General features: G+C 32.3%; 4 protein-coding genes across 7 annotated transcripts; 3 read left to right on the top strand and 1 right to left on the bottom strand.

The window, feature by feature from the left end:
* Positions 1-1247: 1247 nt before the first annotated feature.
* LOC137817082 (P-hydroxybenzoic acid efflux pump subunit) lies at positions 1248-5194 on the top strand. The gene is made up of 3 exons (XM_068620312.2): positions 1248-1891; positions 3148-3315; positions 3417-5194. The coding sequence occupies exons 1-3, from the start codon at positions 1340-1342 to the stop codon at positions 5046-5048; spliced, it is 2352 nt and encodes a 783-aa protein (XP_068476413.1). The 5' UTR covers positions 1248-1339; the 3' UTR covers positions 5049-5194.
* A 1514-nt stretch (positions 5195-6708) lies between these two features.
* On the top strand, positions 6709-11272 carry LOC137817018 (UDP-glucuronic acid decarboxylase 6). 4 transcript variants are annotated; one of them, XM_068620222.2, is made up of 13 exons: positions 6709-6786; positions 7541-7663; positions 8432-8518; positions 8685-8772; positions 9087-9178; positions 9267-9331; positions 9408-9496; positions 9657-9734; positions 9839-9932; positions 10138-10204; positions 10278-10341; positions 10452-10492; positions 10724-11272. In XM_068620222.2, exons 2-13 carry the CDS (start codon positions 7565-7567, stop codon positions 10907-10909), a joined length of 1050 nt encoding a protein of 349 aa, XP_068476323.2. In that variant the 5' UTR covers positions 6709-6786; positions 7541-7564; the 3' UTR covers positions 10910-11272. The 4 variants fall into 4 exon arrangements, with proteins under 4 accessions (XP_068476323.2, XP_068476322.2, XP_068476324.2 ...); XM_068620221.2 differs by having other exon boundaries at positions 6774-6964; XM_068620223.2 differs by lacking the exon at positions 6709-6786 and adding an exon at positions 6948-7158.
* Positions 11273-12312: 1040 nt separating this feature from the next.
* LOC137816984 (ACT domain-containing protein ACR9) lies at positions 12313-16233 on the top strand. Its single transcript, XM_068620175.1, has 6 exons — positions 12313-12940; positions 13035-13253; positions 13348-13453; positions 13903-14254; positions 14882-15166; positions 15970-16233. Exons 1-6 carry the CDS (start codon positions 12778-12780, stop codon positions 16114-16116), a joined length of 1272 nt encoding a protein of 423 aa, XP_068476276.1. The 5' UTR covers positions 12313-12777; the 3' UTR covers positions 16117-16233.
* A 474-nt stretch (positions 16234-16707) lies between these two features.
* LOC137816987 (histone H2A) lies at positions 16708-17548 on the bottom strand. The gene is made up of 2 exons (XM_068620178.2): positions 17198-17548; positions 16708-17098 (listed from the first exon to the last, which is right to left on the bottom strand). The coding sequence occupies exons 1-2, from the start codon at positions 17405-17407 to the stop codon at positions 16859-16861; spliced, it is 450 nt and encodes a 149-aa protein (XP_068476279.1). The 5' UTR covers positions 17408-17548; the 3' UTR covers positions 16708-16858.
* Positions 17549-19785: the final 2237 nt, after the last annotated feature.

Below are 19785 nucleotides of genomic sequence, written 5' to 3'. Positions count from 1 at the left end.
AGGGAATATGAAAACTAAGTATACTGCAATATGGTCCATACACATACATCTGGGTAATTACTTTATCAAGATCATTATTAGAATAATTACTACAATATGGTCCATGGCTAAATCTTACTTTCTTAGATAGTTATTTAAAGTGAAACCTTTCTTCGTTTTGAATAAGAAAACCACCACAATATGATCATGCGTATGGAACTGCATGCTCAGTTGTCGGAATTAATTTTCTTAACTCTTTTTTATGTTTTTATCCAACTCCTCTCATTAAACAATTACACAGGCATTTAAAACAACTTTTTCTGAATAATTTTTTTTCTAATGAAGAGATGAGATGGAACCAGACAATTCTGTTGTATTTGCATACTCCTCCATTCTTGTCTAGGTCATCGGAAATAAAATATGTGTAACTTGCACCAAACTTTTGCCTAGTTTTTTCCGTGAATAATTTTCAAAACCGATTTAGAACAAGTATAAAAAAATTTCAAAACCAGTTTACAATCATCAATGAGAGTGTAATCATACATGTATTAGAGATAAAGATATTTAAAAATTAAAAATCTTAAAAATTACTAAGATTTACTGAATCCGTAGATAAATTTAACATTATTTAAAAATATTACTCACAAATCTAAATCGGTATATAAATTTAACATTATCTATAAATATTATTCACGTATCTGAATCCTAAGATAAATTCAATTTTACTTATTATCTATAGATCTCTATCAGTATATTAACTTTACATTATCTATAAATTTTACCCATAAATTTATATTTAAATATAAATTTAATATTATTATTAATATAAATATTTTTATTAAAAATATAAATAATCTTAATAATTTAAAAAAATTTAATAATATAAATTATAATAACTATATACGTAATATTAAAAATATTATTATAATGTAAATAACTATAAAATTATAACTAATATTCATAAATAATAATATAACTAAGTAGGCATACTATTAACATTATAAAATTAATAATATTAATATTATAAAATTAATAATATTAATAATTAATAAATATTTAATAACATTTAATAATATTAATAATTATTATAATATTGCATATAGTAACTGTCAATAATAAATGTCAATAATAAAGATTGGTAATTATAAAAAAGATTTTAAAAAATGATAATAAAATATGTTAAATTATTTAGGAAATTTATTTATGAACTGAGAGTTGGTAAGTAACACGAACACATTTTATAGCGAATGATTATAAGGTTGAATTATAGTTAAAGTATATTTATTAATATGTTTGTAGTATTTGTTGTGGTTATAAAAGCGAAGCATGTTCATCGATGATGAAGTGAGAAGAAGGAGAAATGAAGAAAGTGTTGGCAGTGAAAAGAATGAGAGGGTTGTGGCGAGAGGGGCTCTCTTCGGCGTTCCGCACAGCCCTAGCGTGCGCCATTGTGGGGTGTCTCAGCCTCTACACTCCACCCTCCGTCTCCGCCGTCATCTCCTTCCCGGCATTCTCATACGTCGCAGCCATTCTCATCATCGCCAACCACGCCACTCTCGGAGACGCCTTGCGCGGATGCTGCCTCGCGCTTTACGCCACCGTTCAAACCATGGGCCCCGCCATCTTCAGCCTGTGGCTTATCGGACCAGGGCGGCTCTCCAGGTTGGGAACCGCCGGGGCGGTGGCGGTGGCCGCATTTGTGGTGGTCCTGCCCTGGCCTTACTCCGGCGATTTGATGGTTAAACGGTTAGCGTTGGGTCAGATAGTGTTGGTGTACGTGGTGGCGTATGATAATGGCGTTCACACTGATCCTGTGATGCACCCTTTACGGTTGGGAGCTAGCACTGCCTTGGGTGTTCTTGCTTGCGTTCTGGCCTTGCTTCTTCCATACCCGCGTCTTGCATGCTCCCAGGTAACCAAATCCTTCATCGTATGCATTAGTTCAACATTTTTTTTAAGTTTCCATATATCACAATATTTGTTATTAATAATAGTTCACTACAATTATTAAATAATAATTAAATATAAACTAATTTTAGAAAGAAAAAAATAATTAATTTTCATAATAACTAAATTATATACTATTTTAGAGACTAAAAAGATTATTGATTTTTAAATTAGTTGATAAATAATTTTTAAATTGGTATCTAATTAATTATTAAGGTTTAACTACCAATTTTAGATTTAGTAGCAAAAACATTGGTAGCTAATTAGATATAACTATTTATCAATAATAGAAACTGGTTTAGAAATTCAATAAATTTTTTTAGTTTCTAAAATATAGTATATAATTTAGTTACTATAACAATTAATTATTTTTTGTCTTTAAAATTAGTTTTTATTTAATAATTTTTTTATTGTAGTAGTTAATTATCGTAAAAATGATAGTTACGTGTAATTATGATACATTTACAATATTATGTTTATGATACATGTTTTCAATGTAGTCTTATTATGAAGACATGTTTAAGGTTTAAAGGTTGAATTTGCGAAATTTGGATGTAATTAGTTTCAATGAAACATCATTATTTTTAATATTTTAATATAATATATGAAATAGTATTATTAGAAAAATAAGATGATACACTTAAATTTAGAAAAATAAAATTTAAGCTTAAAAAGTGTCATAAGTTATTAAATATAACAAAAAATAAATTATATATAAATGCAAACAAAATAATACATCATATTTAAGTTTAACACTGACATAATTAGTAATTTCTTTTAATTTAAAAAGTAGGACATTTTGGAGGGAAATAATTGTTTAAAAAGATGGACGGAAAAGTTACCCATCACACTATTTTTTTTTTCATGAAACAACACCAAAAATTCGTATAGAAATGGAATCTATTGAATATAAAAAAACCTTAAAAACTCCTTACGATCGAAACCTTTATTTGGCATTTAAGTGAAATGTTCATTAAAATAGAAAAATCTGTCAGAATTCTTTCCCACAAAGCATTTGCCATTTAAGTGGAATCTTCTCTTCACATCAGTGCTGTTTCTTTTCTATTACTTTTATCCCATACCACCTCCATTTTAGCAATAAATATAGTAAGTTGAAGAGTGACAATTAATTTGAGATCTATAATAAATTATAAACCAAGCAATAAACATAGTAAGTGGAGATAATTCTACAATCTAAATTTTGTTTGGTAATTACTACAGATGAAGGAAAGCTACAAGCTATTAACAAAGAACATGTTGACGAGATTGAAGATTTTCAAAAAATTAATAAGCGAGGAGGACAAAGCTAATGCAATTAGATTAATCTCTGAAGTGAAGTTTTTGAGAACGAAGCGAACCAAACTCTTTTCTCTCATCGCACTCTATCAAGTAAGTTCAAAAACTCATTTTCGATAAAATATTTTATAGTATATACAAGTGGGTACAAATCTCACCTTATGAACAAAAACTTTATTATAACTTTATTACAGGAAGGCATGAAGTGGGAGATAGTTCCATTTAAAAATTTGAAATCCCATTGGTTGAGCCTAATAGAGAGAGTTGAAGAGGTGGATACCAATTTGAGAGGAATGGAGTTGGCTTTAACATGCACCAATTCATTCACAAACAACATTATCAACCAAGACCTTAAACATGGTCTTAATTGCCTTGAGGAACATGTTAGCCTAACTATAAAACAACCTAAACAGGGCTTACGTGGCGCTTCACTAACTGTTCCCGAATCCAATGCAAAAGACATAACACTTTTTCTCCAATCCTTTCAAACCATTCCAACTACTCACAAAGAATTACCCATTTTCTTCTTCTTATTTTGTGCCCAACTCCTCCATAAAAAACCCTTCACCCAAGCTCCAACTTCTTCTCACCACAGTAACAGGAATGAAAATTCTCACAAAGGTAAACAAAAGTGGGCTAATTTGATAGCAACATTGAGAAATACAAATTTTATTCCACCAATTAAAAGCTCTCTCTCTCTGGGCCTCGCGGTATTCTTGGGCTTAGTATACAGCAAAGAAAACGGGCTCTGGGCTGGGCTCCCAGTGGCCGTGAGCTATGTTTCGGGCAGGGAAGCCACATTTAGGGCAGCGAATCTGAAAGCCCAAGGGACCGTGTTGGGCACTGTGTACGGCGTTTTGGGCTGCTTCCTATTTGAGAGATTCTTGCCCGTAAGACTCTTGTCTCTTCTTCCTTGGTTCATTTTCACAAGCTTCCTTCAACGAAGCAAAACGTATGGGCCTGCCGGAGCCATTTCCGCAGTTATTGGGGCCGTTCTAATTCTTGGTAGGGAAAACTTCGGCCCACCGAGTGAGTTTGCTATCGCCAGAATCGTTGAAACCTTTATTGGGCTTTCATGTTCTATTTTCGTGGATCTTATTTTTGGGCCCAAAAGAGCCTCCACTTGTGCCAAAAGGAAACTCTCTCAATGCCTGGGCCCACTCGGTGAGTCCATTGGGTCGTTGAGTCTACTTGCTGGTGAAACCGATTTGGGAGAAAACCTAAAGAGGTTGAAAACGCAAGTTAACGAGCTTAAGAAACTTGTTGTGGAAGCAGAAGTTGAACCTAATTTTTGGTTTCTACCCTTTAATAGTGTTTCTTATAATAAGCTTTTGGGGTCATTGTCGAGAGTGGTGGAGCTCTTGTGGTTTGGAGAACATGCTTTGAAGTTTCTCCAACAAGAATTCAAACGATGTGGGGCTTATGAGAAGGAGGATGTGAACATGCTAAATGGTAAACTTGAACATGCTAAGGAGTTGATTTGCTCATCAATGAAAAATCTTGAGGAGATTTCTAGAATGAAATTTGTGGAGAAGAAGAACAACCCTTGTGATCTTGAAGCAGGAAAATCAAGTGAATGTAACACGTGCATGGTTTCATCAGGTTTAGGAGAAGATGGAATAGAAGAAACAATTGGATGTTTTCTCCAAGTATGTAGAATTGTTGTTGATAACTTGCATGGTGATGAAAGTGAGAAGGAAGTGAAGAGCCAAGTTGTTCTGAGTTTGAGTGCTTTAGGGTTCTGCTTGTTTTCATGCATAAGGGAGACAATAGAAATTGAAGAAGCAATTACTGAAATTGTTCAATGGGAGAATCCCTCTAGTTGAGAGAGAGAGAGATAAATATGTAAGTATTAGTAGTGTTTAGAGTGAAAATGTGTGCACATATCATCACTCTCAATTTAGTATGACATGTGATATGATGTAAGAAAATCACTTTTAACAAATGTAATTGGAAGCTGAATTTATATTAATTGGAAACTGAATTTAGAAAGTATAAAGTTTGAACTAAAAATAAAAATTAATTTTAATTATATTACATGAATAAAAAAATATTTAACCCAACAATAAAACTACTATGCAAACCAAATAAAGCAAAGCATAAACTATAAAATCATACATGAAAAGTTGTGGATTCAAATATTTACTTGATGAAACATGCTTTTGAGTACGATGGCTGATTTGAGAGGAATAAAGAAAAAAAAAAGTAATAGAGAGAAATCTATGATAAAGGAAATGAAGAGAAAAATAAAAGAAAAAGTGAATTGCAAGAAAAGGTAGAAGTACTATGAATAAAATAATAATGAAGACAATCATATATCTTCCTTCAGAAGCATTGCAGTGTCAATGCTGAATTTTGTTTGATTCCGTTTTACAAGTGAGTAATTTTCAATATTAGAATACAAATTAATTTTGTTACTTTTGAATTAATCTGTTTTAATATTTTTAATAAAAATAAATATAAAGAAAAACATTACCATAGAGAAATAAAATTTATAAATAAATTCTTCAAGTTAAGAATAAAAAATTATATTTCCTTGTACATTATATTTCAAGTAGGGAAGGAATTTTATCAATACACTATTTATATATTTCGGGATAAAAACGAGAAAATAAATAAATTTTATGAATAATTGAATAAAGAAAAAGGAGAAAGGTGGGGAAATATAATGTGGTCATATAAAGATAGTTTCATAAAATACTTTATTTTTTTCCTTATTAGGTTGTGAAATGTTTATTGGTTTTGATGATAATGTTTTCCTATTGATTACTTTTTAATAAAATAGTATCTTTATTATATATTTGTCATCTACAAATTTTTAACTCAATATTTTATTTAGAAGATTTGAATCAAATCCATTAATGTTATATTAATAAGATTGAATCGTTTTGATGTATTCATGTTCATTTTTTGATGAAACAATTTTTTTATTAGACTTTATTTACCTCATAATCTAAATCGGAATGTTGAGACGTTGATGGAACATATCTATTTAAAAATAATATTATTATTTTTATTTCAACAATTTAATTAATTGACTAAAAGGTTAAAGGTTAACTTTGAATTGAACTATATTAATTAATAGTTAAAAGGAAATTAAGATCATTTATTGAAACCAAAGTATTTGACAAATTCTCAAAGTAACTATCTATAAATACAAAATTACACAGTAATTACGCGCTTATATTTTTTTTAGAAAATACATAATTGATTAATTGTATTTTATGTTTTAACAAATGTTGTTGTTTTTTTAAATCATAGATCTATACTTTAGGGTTGTTAATTCCTTTAGATTAATATGATATAACCAAAATAATTAAATTAGCTGGAACTTTTATAGGTGTATTCTTATTTTTACTATATTAAATCTGTTATAAAAATATATATAATTTTTCAAAAAAATACATTAAAAAATATATAATTTAATAGTTGTAAATAAAATTTTCATTGTTTATTATTTAAACAATAGATTATCGTATCTGAGAGACCCTCAAGTTGGACGAAACGTGGAAGCTAACCTAGTACCAAATCTCAGTAGCAGCTGACGTGGCACTGCGCATTTTCGTAAGTAACCTTAAACCTAGAATTGCTGACAGAGTATTCCATTCCCATGCACTTCACCAAATTCAATTTCGTTTGGCAGAAAGAGATATATGATATGATGATATTCCTCAAAATGAATTGAATTGCACTTAAATTTCAAAGTATTATTATTTCTATCATTCGATCCATCTTCAGTTAGGTAGTGAATTATAGTCATAGACGCAAAATTCAATGTGGGGTTGGGTTTGGTTTTTCTTTTCTGAATCTTTACTGCAGAATAATAGTTTGGTGTGATTTCCATTATTACTATTGTCGTTGTCCCGGAGCTTTCACTATGTCCTTCAACTTTCCGTGACTTTCAAGCTTTCCATATTGAATTATGTTTCTCTGGGGGTACTTTTATCTATCATGTGCTTTTAAAGTTTTCATTTTTTTATCAAACTTCCAAATTGAATTTAGAAGTTTGGTGGAATAATTTTTCATATCTTGGTCGTGATTTATTTATATAAATGGGTCTATGATCTTGGAGTAGTAGTAACTTGGTAAGACGAGAGTGGTTAGGGTTGTGTGTGGATTGGTGTTTTTCTGAAGCTTGAGATCAGGTGCTTGACTTGCTCTGTTGCTTTCTTGTTCTGATTACCAGAAAACCCTATTTGTTGCTCCAATTGACCCTTTTTAAATAGATACGAGTTCACATTATTTGGTTTGGGAAATTTATATCCTGTTTAGTTTATCTGTTCTGTGCTAGACATTGATCGACCCAAAATTTTTGTAGGAATTATTTTCTGAGGTCCAAACAATGGCAACGGATTCTTCTAATGGTAATGGACATTACGAGACGACAACAACAAAGAAACCTCCTTCACCATCTCCCCTGCGCTTTTCCAAATTTTTTCAGGTGAGCATTGATCCTTTTAGCTTGATTACCATTTTACATGCAAGATAATTTACATTGCTTGCTTGATCCAACTTCATGTTTTTTTAGTAAAAGTACACGAATGATCATGGCGAATGAGTACACGAATGATCTTGGCGAATGAGTAGATTTAGAAAATGGTGACTTTGAGGATGGGCATTTTGTCTGCATTATTTATTTTACACAATGGAAAAGCTAAACATCTTGGTTTTAAGATTTGAATGTCTGTGTTAAACGTGATCAAAAGAATATTGTGAAGATCTTTTTGTTGATTACAAATTTCTTCTTAAATTGCATTGCACAACTCAGTACGCTTTACTGCTGCCTGGAACACAAACACCAGAAGAAACTTTGAAGAATTGAAAATGATGACAAATGTGGAGTGATTTGTGTACTTTGTCATATATTATAATTTAACCACATGCACTTATCAAAATGTTTGACCACAAACCCAATGTTGTATGCTGTGAATCTTCTAATATGATACAAGTGGAGAGATGATCAACATAAGGTTGAAATTTATTGTTTAAAATTTAGCTGTGTACTCATTATACTGATCTTTTGAACTGTGAAAGGTTTTTTCAGTTTTCCTATTCTTTTGCATAGTGCTAGCTTTGGGTTCTGAATTATGAAAAAGTTTGTTAGGTGTTTGTAAATATGGCTTTTGTCAGAATCACCGATTTTGCATAAACCTCTTTTTTCTTGTCTTGATGCCATGTTTACATGAATTTCTTTCATTCTTGATGATAGTCCAACATGAGAATCTTGGTTACTGGAGGAGCTGGATTCATTGGGTCTCACTTAGTTGACAGATTGATGGAAAATGAAAAAAATGAGGTCAGCTGGTTAATGTTTTGCTCATAATGGTATACTTGTGATGTTCATTCATGATGTAACTGATTTTGTACAAATGTCATATATCGTCCTATATTTGATAAATACAGCACCTATAACTGAGTTTGATTTGATAAAGTTCTTTCCCAATATATTTGTGTGTAATCAGGTCATCGTTGCTGACAACTACTTCACTGGATCCAAAGATAACCTCCAAAAATGGATTGGCCATCCAAGATTTGAGCTTATCCGTCATGGTACAGTATCATCTTTGTTTACTATCAACTATCAATGCCAATGATATTGTCACATGAAAGAGAAAGTGAAGATTTTTATTGATTTATCTTTTGCTCAGTAAGCTGATATATTTGAGCTTTTAGATCTAGTTTGTGAACTGTTTTCTGTTAACTTAAGGCGTCTGCATTCAGCTTCACAGTTGTTAGATTAACCATCTCATGCTGTTGTAAGGGAACAATAATGAACTAATAATGCATTACTATGTTCAGCATTACTAAATCCTTTTTGTAAACCAATGATGTTGATGCTAATTACTAATTTGATACCTTGGTAGATGTCACGGAGCCTTTGTTGATTGAGGTTGATCAGATCTACCATCTTGCATGCCCTGCCTCTCCTATTTTCTACAAATACAATCCAGTGAAGGTATAGTTTTGAGAGTCTACTTGCCTTTCTAACCACTTGCCTTGTACTTCACATGCATACTAAATTTAAGGGAGTGATTACTTTACAGACTATAAAGACAAATGTGATAGGCACCATGAATATGCTTGGGCTTGCAAAGCGAGTAGGAGCAAGGTTGGGATTTTTTTTAAATGATAATCTCAAACCGCCGCCATTAGTTGGTCTTAATTAGTTTGAATTTTACTGACAGGATTTTGCTTACATCAACTTCAGAGGTATATGGAGATCCTCTTGTGCATCCCCAACCTGAAAGCTATTGGGGCAATGTTAACCCTATTGGTAGGTTCCTTTATTTCATTCTCAACTTGCCCAGAAGAGCTTCTTAAATGAAACTATTTCTGTTGATGAATATGAACACTAAATAAGTGGAGATATATGTATCCTTTTATACATATTCATAAGGCTGTAGTCTGAGGACTTTAATATATGATAATATCAGGAGTCCGTAGTTGTTATGATGAGGGGAAACGGGTGGCTGAGACTTTGATGTTTGATTACCATAGGCAGCATGGACTTGGTAATATTCCTCTCTCCTTTTCCTCATAATTGCTTCTCATTTTGTTAGTACTTTTTCCTTTGTTTTTTGACTCCTCGAGGTGTTTTTTTATCTTTTCAACATAGAAATACGCATTGCAAGAATCTTTAACACATATGGACCACGCATGAATATTGATGATGGCCGTGTTGTTAGCAACTTCATTGCTCAAGCACTTCGGTAACTACTTGACTGTTTTCTGGTTTAAATTCATGCTATAATGTTGCTACTCTAGATCATGTTTGGTTGCAACTCCAGATCAATCATTGATTTACTTGTTTTAAATTTTACTACTTTAATTTGGTGACTATCTATAATTTCTATTTCTTTCTTAACACTATTTCGATTTTGATTCAATTCTGACATAATTAATGTTTCATTATAGGGGGGAACCCTTGACAGTCCAATGTCCAGGAACACAAACTCGAAGTTTCTGTTATGTCACTGACCTGGTATATATCCTGTAATCTTTGTATCTTTGAATTACTACCTGAATGTGATTATGATTCTTACGAGATGTCCCAGGTTGATGGCCTTATCCGCCTCATGGAAGGGACGAACACTGGGCCAATCAACCTCGGAAACCCAGGTTAGTTTCTACTGCAAGACCTGTATTTGAGTGCTGTTACTTCCTTTGCTGGGAAAGTATATTTACTTTCTCTACACTCAGTTACTTATCTGAGTATATTTACATTCCAGGTGAATTTACAATGACTGAACTTGCTGAGACTGTGAAAGAGGTCAGTTTTAAGCCTCTTTTTCTTTATCAGTAGCATTTACTTATTTTTTTAATTTACACGCTTACTTTCATCGAGCTCAAACTGTGAGTGGTAAAATGTCACTTGGAATTCTTGGTAGAACAGCATGTCCATCGTACCAAATCAATACATCATCATCTATATTTAGGTGCAGAGTTTGAATGAAAATATTTGCTAGAAGTTTTCATCTAATGCTTTGTGGGTGGTTTGCAGCTTATCAATCCAGATGTTGAGATCAAGATGGTGGAGAACACTCCTGATGATCCGAGACAAAGAAAACCAGACATAACAAAAGCAAAAGAATTGTTGGGGTGGGAGCCAAAGGTGAAGTTGAGGGATGGTCTTCCTCTTATGGAAGAGAATTTCCGTCTGAGGCTTGGAGTTGGCAAAAAGAATTAACTCAAATTCGCTCTTTTGGTGGCATATCAAAAGTAGAAATAATAAGTGAGCTGAGTCTGGATTTTTTTAAAACTTTCATCATTATAGGTATTATGATACCGAGAATGTTGGGGTGCCTAAAATTTGGAGTCTATAGCTATCACACTGCTATATTTTGTTTTTATTTAGAAAATTACTACAGCATGTCACTTCAAATTTTGCGGATTAAAAGAGAAGTGAATTGAGCTTTTTTTTTCCTGCATTCTGGTTATATTTTCAACTTTAGGGTGTTATTTGCATTGTGTAGAGTCATGCCATTTACTCTGATGCAAGGTCTACACACAAGTGTATGATGTTAAAGTGAAACTGATTCACAATTTCTCAGTCGAAGTTCATTTTATATTGCATAATTCAGAACAATTATTTTGTAATAAAGTTGTAATAGAACTTCATCATATCATCTTGTCTGGTGTTGGAAGGAACTAATCTGAGTTAGTTTTAGATAATATCATGTAGCTGCTGCAGTCATATTCTTCTCCATAACTTGTCAAAAACCAATTTATAAGCAGATTAATATTGTTCAATTAAATAAAATATACTGATACTATAAATATGTTCTATATTATTATTCAATTATATTTTTACGTTTTTACACAATTTTTTTATTTTATTATCAAGTCACATATTGTTATGTATTTTAAAATTATTTAATTTTATAATAATTACTTTTAAAATCATATATAAGAAGATTTTGTATTAATAAATGGTATAAGAAATTGTGTAGTATATGATAATTAAACTTATGCAAAACTGAGATGCATTTTTACAAGTTTTGTAGTTCTCCAATCAGAAAGACAGTCCTATTATTGGATAATTTTGTATTGACTTTTATTAAAAAAATAGTTGCATAGACTACTCAAGTTAACTCAAAAAATTCATTGAAAAAATAGTAAAAAGTGAAAACATATATGTTCTTGTAAGGGTGATAGAGAGTAACTCCTTTTGGTCATAATAACTCCTCTTCCAATTCAGAATTTATACATTCGATCTTTGGTTCTTGATTTTCAGGTGTACGAAAGATTTTTTTATATTTAAATAAATATTTAATATACATGTAATAAATGTTGTAATAATGATGTATTTATATTTTTTTTTCATACATATTTATAAAGTCTTGTGGAATTTTTTATTCTTGAATTGAGATTAAAATATATGTCATTATAAATATACACAAGTAGGACCACTTCACCCTTAGGTAGAATATACAAAACTATATCTAAACAGAATTTTATCTATTTAACTCTTCGTACATAACTAAAAGGACAATTACCAAAAAAAGAACTAATTAATTTATTACTCTAACATTTTCTTACCTAAATCTGGAAAACAAGCCCCTCATTGGGTGCAGTTGTATCAAAATCCACACCATGGATTTTATATTTTATCATTGAAAAATAATAAATCAGTCGCAGTGATCTTACATGTTCTTTTTAAAAACAATTTTCTTGCCATTTACAGAATATCCTGGTCTCTGCTAGAATTTACTTGTGTTTCTTTTTGGTTTCATGAGCATAACGTGATAAGCACATTGAAGCAGAGATGGAAGAAGATTAGATGAAGTTACACGAAATCATAGCCTCAGAAAACAAAAAAGTTAACCACAGTAACCACCTCAACTGCAGTGTTTTCGCGATTGCACGTGTGCTTCTTCGATCACCACCACCTGCAACTTGCAACCATAATAACCATCACGCTACAAAACAATACTTCCTAATCTCATCATACATACATAGATTCCTGTCTTCGATTTGGCATACCCCATGATAATAATATTACCAAAACCTTAACTTTAACCTTAACCAACAACCATCGTTTCGTTTGTGGCTCCTATGATGGGTGTGTCGGGCGCCGATGACGACGTCGTTCAAATCCAGCATCCCAACAACCCCGGCGACCCTTTCATCCTCACCATCAATTGCCCCGACAAGACCGGCCTCGCTTGCGATATCTGCAGTATCATTCTCGATTTCGGTCTCTGCATTTTCAAAGGAGGTTTCAATCTCAAGCACTTTCTTTTCTTAATCCCATTCAGTTCTTCAGTCTATTTCTAATGCCTTTAATACACCCTTTTGAATGTTTCCTTTAGATGTTTCAACCGATGGCGTGTGGTGTTACATTGTGTTATGGGTTATTCCACACTCCCTGTTGCTTCCCATGAATTCATCTTATCTGATCCTCAAAGAACGACTTCAGGGGATTTGTCCGCCTTGTTTGGCCTCCTTTTATATCTTCCAGCAGCCTTCCAGATCTTCACCTGTCTATCTGTTGAAGTTCTGTTGCCTTGATCGAAAGGGATTGTTGCACGGTAATGGAAATACTGTCTCTTGAAATCATGTTTCGTGTGGTGTGTATGTTTGTGATCATTGTCTTTCTTTGTTGTTGGTTATGTATGGTCGTAGATGTAACAAAAGTGCTCTCGGAGCTTGAACTTACCATTCAAAAGGTGAAAGTGACCACAACCCCGGATGGTAGAGTGTTGGACCTCTTTTTCGTGACAGATAACAAGTGAGTGAGTGATGAATTGGATTAGTAAAATCAAGAATATGAAGTTTTTGTAATGTCTTGGTGGAATATGTTGATAATCCTATTTGAATCTCTAGTTCTTTTGATATCAGTTTTGCTGTTCTTCAAGACTGTTATGCTTATCAGATATTATCTAAGAATTTGTTTGGGTGAACATCTCTGGTATTTCAAGTAAAAGAAAATTAAATTACATAGATGAAACAAGCTTTTTTATATAAGTTCAAATTCTAATTTTGCAAAAGTTCATACAAGGAAGTTTATTTCATTTTTTCTAAAAATACTTATAAAGAAGTTTATATAAGACTAAACTCTAAAAAATTGTACTCCATTAAGGTTTTTCTTAAATGGCTGATCAAGTTATTACCAATATTTTGGTTATAACATCTTAATGCTGCTTATCAACTGCTAATTATATTTCAAGTGTCTTTTAGGGAACTGTTACACACGAGAAAGCGACAAGATGAGACATGTGAAAGACTGAATGATATTCTTCGAGGCTCGTGTATCAGCTGTGAGCTTCAATTGGCGGGTCCAGAGTATGAACATAATCAGGGTATCTCTTCTCTGTCTCCTGCGTTAGCTGAGGAGTTATTTCGATGTGAGTTATCAGAAAATGAAGTTCGTTCTCAAGCTCTTAGCCCTGATATGGCAAAGTTGAAGAAAAGCAACGTAACACTAGACAATTCCTTAAGCCCAGCTCACACGCTAGTTCAAATACGATGTGCTGATCACAAGGGTCTTCTTTATGACATTATGAGAACATTGAAGGACATGAATATAAAGGTATAGTTTTCTCAACCGAGATTATTCATGGCAAGGCACCTAGTTTCATCCAAGTACCGTGCTCTTGTCTTTGAAGGACATAATGTCTCCATTTGTTGTAGTTTTGATAGGTTGCACCTGTCAGCATGAGTCATTTATGTTGGTAATTTTATTGGAGTAGAACACTTGCATGCTGCTTATTCAATCAACCAATCAATATCATTTTCGTTCTTTGCGAAATACCCACAAAAAAGAAAGACATAATGATGGCTTCTGGAAGAAAAAAGTGACTGACTCAACAAAACTGACAGACTTTATCACAAGGGCTCTCCATTCTCAATTTTGTTTGTCAGTCAGCTCTAAAGCTAGAAGAACCACAATCATGCATCTGATTTTGAAAATCTGTGGGTTGATTTCCATACTTTTTTGTGTTTTGTGAACGTACTAGTTACTTTTAGGAGACACCATTTTGATTGAGGTAATTAGATGGTGCAAACTTCTGAAGTAACTTTCATATATCACTAATCATTCATCTGATCGTGGATAAAAATTCTTTGTATGAAAATTGAAAATGTCTTGAATTTCTGATTTTGCTGTCAACTAAAGCATTTTAGCAGTTTGCTGACACTCGTAAATTTTTCTTCTTAGATTTCATACGGCCGATTTTCACCCAATTCCATGGGATATCGTGAGTTAGATATATTTATTCAGCAGAAAGAAGGAAAAAAGATTTTGGATGTGGAGAAGCAGAGTGCACTATGCTCTCGTTTGAAACTGGAAATGCTTCATCCATTGCGAGTAATCATTGCCAACCGAGGACCGGATACTGAACTGTTGGTCGCTAATCCTGTTGAGCTATCTGGAAAAGGAAGACCTCGAGTTTTCTATGATGTCACGTTTGCTCTCAAAACACTTGGAATTTGTGTTTTCTCGGTAAGAAAATTCAGAAATCTGATACCAAATCTGTAATATCTTTGTTGCTATAAAATATAACTGCATTTCAAAATAAGCATTGATATATACTGTTGCATTTAGTTCTGTGTTTGTAGCTTAGCTCCTTTTGTGTATATACTATCTGTTTGTTTTGACATTGAGAGAACAATTCTCACACTTTAGAAAAAATGCAAACTTCACTGTAAATCTTTAACTGAGATTAATTTGGATACACATCCCAGTTTAGTGACTTACATCCACAGTTTATAATAAACTCTATCAAAATCAATTCTATCCAAATTTAAAACAAATGGGTCCATAGTTCCTTCCCCTTATTAAAAAAAAGTGAGGGTCATTTGGCAGTTCCAATGTAAGCATACTTTGACTTTGAGTAAATAACTCATTCACTGTCAATGTAAAAGGCTTTTATATAATCATCCAATAAAAAATCATCATATATGATATGTTGTTTTCTTCACAATAACCATATTAGCAATTATAGCTACTATGACATTTTATTGGTTAACAGTGAAATAAATTTATATAAAAAAAGACTTTAAGTCTAATTTAACTTTAGAAGTTTTCCTTCACTTATATATTATATATACCATGAAATGTATAATGTATGTTTTTATCTAGTCAATGTAATCTCTAACACATCTCCAACTGTGCAAACCTCACCCATATTCAATTGTTTTGCATGCTTGGGTCTTGGAGAACTATCAGTAATCTTATCTGCTTTTAGTAAAATATTAAGCTTATGAAAAATAAAAATCTAATCACTTGGTCCCGTTTTGTGATAGGCTGAAGTGGGAAGGCATTCAACATTAGAGCGTGAATGGGAGGTATACAGATTTCTCTTGGATGAGAATTGTGAGTTTCAATTAACAGGTGTTGCTGCAAGAAATAAGATTGTAAATAAGGTTAGAAGAACCTTAATGGGTTGGTAAGTAGTATTTTCATCACAATACATATACGAATTATATGGGTGTTGCAATGTGCGCCATGTACCATAGACTGTTCTCTGATTATTAGTTATATGTTCATCATTGCTTGTTCGCTTTGTAGTTCCACTCTCCCATATTTGATATTCTTAGCTTAAGGGTTTAAAGGAAATAAGATGCACGAGATGTTTCAGATTCTGTTGCTTCGTGTCTACTATGATGCACGATAGAGTTCACAGCCAAATTTATCGCAATAAAAATAAAAACCAATCTCGCAAAAATATGCGAAACCCATTAGACACAATTTACACACAATGCATCTGTTTGAAACAGATTCCAAAGCATATATGAATCATTGGTCCTTCAGAGCAATACAGTTATTTGAAATAGTTAAAAACTTAAACCGACAATGACTCGAGTCAAATCAAAAACAGAGCCAACAAGAATCAGATTAACCCATTAAATGCGCAATGGAAATTGGCACACACCATTGTGCAACCTTCAGTTATTTACCAACTTAGAATCCTAGGAATTTTTTTCTCTTTATCCAAAAGGTAAAGCATACCAACAATAAATAGAGATACCATAGAGAGAAAATTGGGTGAAAACAAGAGGTTTCGATAAATGAACAAACTTCTTCAAACAACACAATTAGATGAAAATACAGTGTTTCAAAACATCAAACCCCCTTCCTGTTACAGCCAAAGCACCCTAAACACTGATATACAGAACTAAATTAAAATATACTCTAAGCCTTCTTGGGAGATTTGGTAGCTTTAGATGGAGATTTGGGCTCCTTGACAGCCTTATCGGTCTTCTTGGGCAACAGAATAGGGTTAATGTTGGGAAGAACACCACCGTGGGCAATGGTCACACCAGAAAGCAATTTCCCCAATTCCTCATCGTTCCTCACAGCCAAAAGCACATGTCTAGGAATAATCCTGTTCTTCTTGTTGTCACGAGCAGCATTCCCAGCCAATTCAAGCACCTACACAATCCAATCCAACACCAAGACACAATCAATCACCACAACACAAAACTAACAGCACTCAACAATCACTGATTAGTGCAATTAATGCAAGGTTACCTCAGCAGCTAGGTATTCAAGAACAGCAGCCAAGTAAACGGGAGCGCCGGTTCCCACACGCTTCGCGTACCTTCCTTTCTTCAAGTAACGCCCTACTCTTCCGACAGGAAATTGGAGTCCCGCCCTAACGGACCTCGTGACCGGCTTCTTCTTTGGCCCGCCGCCCTTTCTTCCTCCGGCGCCCTTCTTAATCTTTCCACCGGTTTCCATGTCGGAACCCTAGAAATTAGCTAAGCTTGAAAAATAACAAAAGTGAGGAACGAGAAAGGTTAAGGGATGTTGAGCAGAATTGCGTGTGATGAAGGAAGAAGGTGAGTCGACACCGTGTTATAGATATAGTTTTCCACGCTCAAGTTCTCATTACAAGGATACGGTTTTCACTCACGTATCCGCCGTTGGATTCGATTTGATCTACGCTTCCTGTTTCTCTATTTGGCAATCCGTGTGCTTCTGAATGACCAATCAGGTGCCGTCATTTTTCAACGTTGTGGATTAGTTATTTTTTAAATGAATTCTGAAAACAAAATCTCCAGAAAATACTTCAAATATATAAACACTGCGTGTAGTAAACTAAGATTTACATGAAAATTAAAAACAAAATCTCTTCAAAGCAAATCATAACTTACTCTCTACCTTAATAAAACAAAATCAAACACTTGTTACACTTGTAATCTCTAGGACAATTAGAAGTAAATATTAAAAACTTCAGAATTGTAGAATGATGAAAAAAAATATTCTGCTTATGATAAACTAATATGATCAATTATCTTCTTACCAGAAATAATATATAAAATAAAAATAAATAAAAAATTACTTCTATCAGCAGACTTTCTTATTTTATATTCAAGAATATGGACACGATATAAATTTAAATATATTAGCATAACTCGTTAATGGTTTGATCTGCTTTAAACTTCTTTTAACATTTTTTATGTATTATAAATGCTGAACTTCAATTAAGAATGTGACCAAATACTTTGACATTTTTTTTTTGTCCAAAGGACATGATATGTTCAATTCTTTTATTTTATTATACCATTTAAAATGAGGGGTACATGGAATTGTTAGCTACCTTTGAATACATTTTCACTTCATGATGATATGTATAAAGCCACTTTATGGTTAAACCAATCTCTTTCTCAACTTTACCATTATAATTTTTGAAATTTAAATTCAAATTTTTCAAAAAAAAAATATGTTCATATTGTTGAAATTAAGTAATTAATAAGTTGATCATGTACATTTTGTTACTATTGGATGTTAGACCAATTTGTCCGTAAACAATATGCGTCACATAATTGAACTTAAAAATAATATTTTATTAAGGTTTAGAGTTTAAGATTTAGAAAATATTTATATTATTTATCAATCCAACAGTCATGTTTAGCATCTTAAACTCCTCCTCCAGTAGCATTGTGTTTGTTACACTTGTGTTGTTCTTTATATCTTTAGTTGTATTTTTGTTAAAAATGCCTCTAAAATTCACCTACCAATGCTTTGAAAGATATAGTTTTTCAACTTCGCATCTTTCAAAATCGCATTATCAATAGCTTTATTTTATGTTCACTAAATTAATTTCTCTCTGATTTTCTAAGAACTCCCATGTTTAATAACACTCCAATATTCTTTTAATATGGTTGTATAAACGGTAACGTTCACGTACACCTCCTTGAGAGGAGCGGTGAATATAAATGGCCTTGGTCTACCCAACTCTCTTCTTCAATAGGGGCCTGCGTCCAAACGCTTTTTCCTACAAGAGTTAGCTTTTTTAGCTTTTGAATGTACAAAATCTATTATATTAAAAAACCATTATTAGAAACCTTATATTTTGAAAAAATAATTAAAACACAAAAAACATATTTTTCCAACTACAAATTTTTGAAAAACTAAAGTTTTTCATCGGTTAAACGTTCCCCAAATGTTTTAATAAAACATTGTATTTAATTATTTGTGTATTTTTCGATGAAATTAAATAGGCTAAAATTGCATTTTTCTATTCGTGAAAAATAAACCAACAATAACTTCATTTAATTTCCCAATTGGTATCTATCACTAGTAAGATAAAAAATCATTTCTTCTGTAATATTACTTTTAGTTTGTTTGGGCATTTTCGAGCTAGAAATGGAAACTGTACTCTTACTATGGATACTGCAGAAACAACTATTTTTTAATCTTAAGAACGAAAAAGAATGAGTTTTTTAATGAAATGCGATAACCAAATATTGCCTATTTATAAGTTGAATCATACTCAAACTATTCCTTTCCTGGGACGGATATTAGGTTTCAACGACGAATATATTAAATTTAAGATTTTTTAAGCAAAATTTTAAGTACCTTAGACGTTATCATGTTCTTTAAATTTAAAAAAAAAATGTTTGCCCTTTTTGACAATTTACACATAAGGAAGTTACAATGTTTTATTTGTTTTGAAATTCTCAAATTTAAACACATCCATCATTTAAGCTCAAAAGTATCTTAAAAGAACTTTATAAACTTAAGTCAATCAAAGGTCATCGTTTTAACGATTCCGTAAAAGAATTGGCAACCAAATGTAGACCATTTGAGGAAAATATTTAGAGATATATCTA

Source organism: Phaseolus vulgaris, chromosome 5 (genome assembly GCF_051622355.1).
Source record: "Phaseolus vulgaris cultivar YP4 chromosome 5, ASM5162235v1, whole genome shotgun sequence".
NCBI classification, from domain to species: domain Eukaryota; kingdom Viridiplantae; phylum Streptophyta; class Magnoliopsida; order Fabales; family Fabaceae; genus Phaseolus; species Phaseolus vulgaris.
The sequence above is the reverse complement of the archived record's forward strand: the minus strand, read 5'-3'. Positions and strand labels throughout refer to the sequence as shown.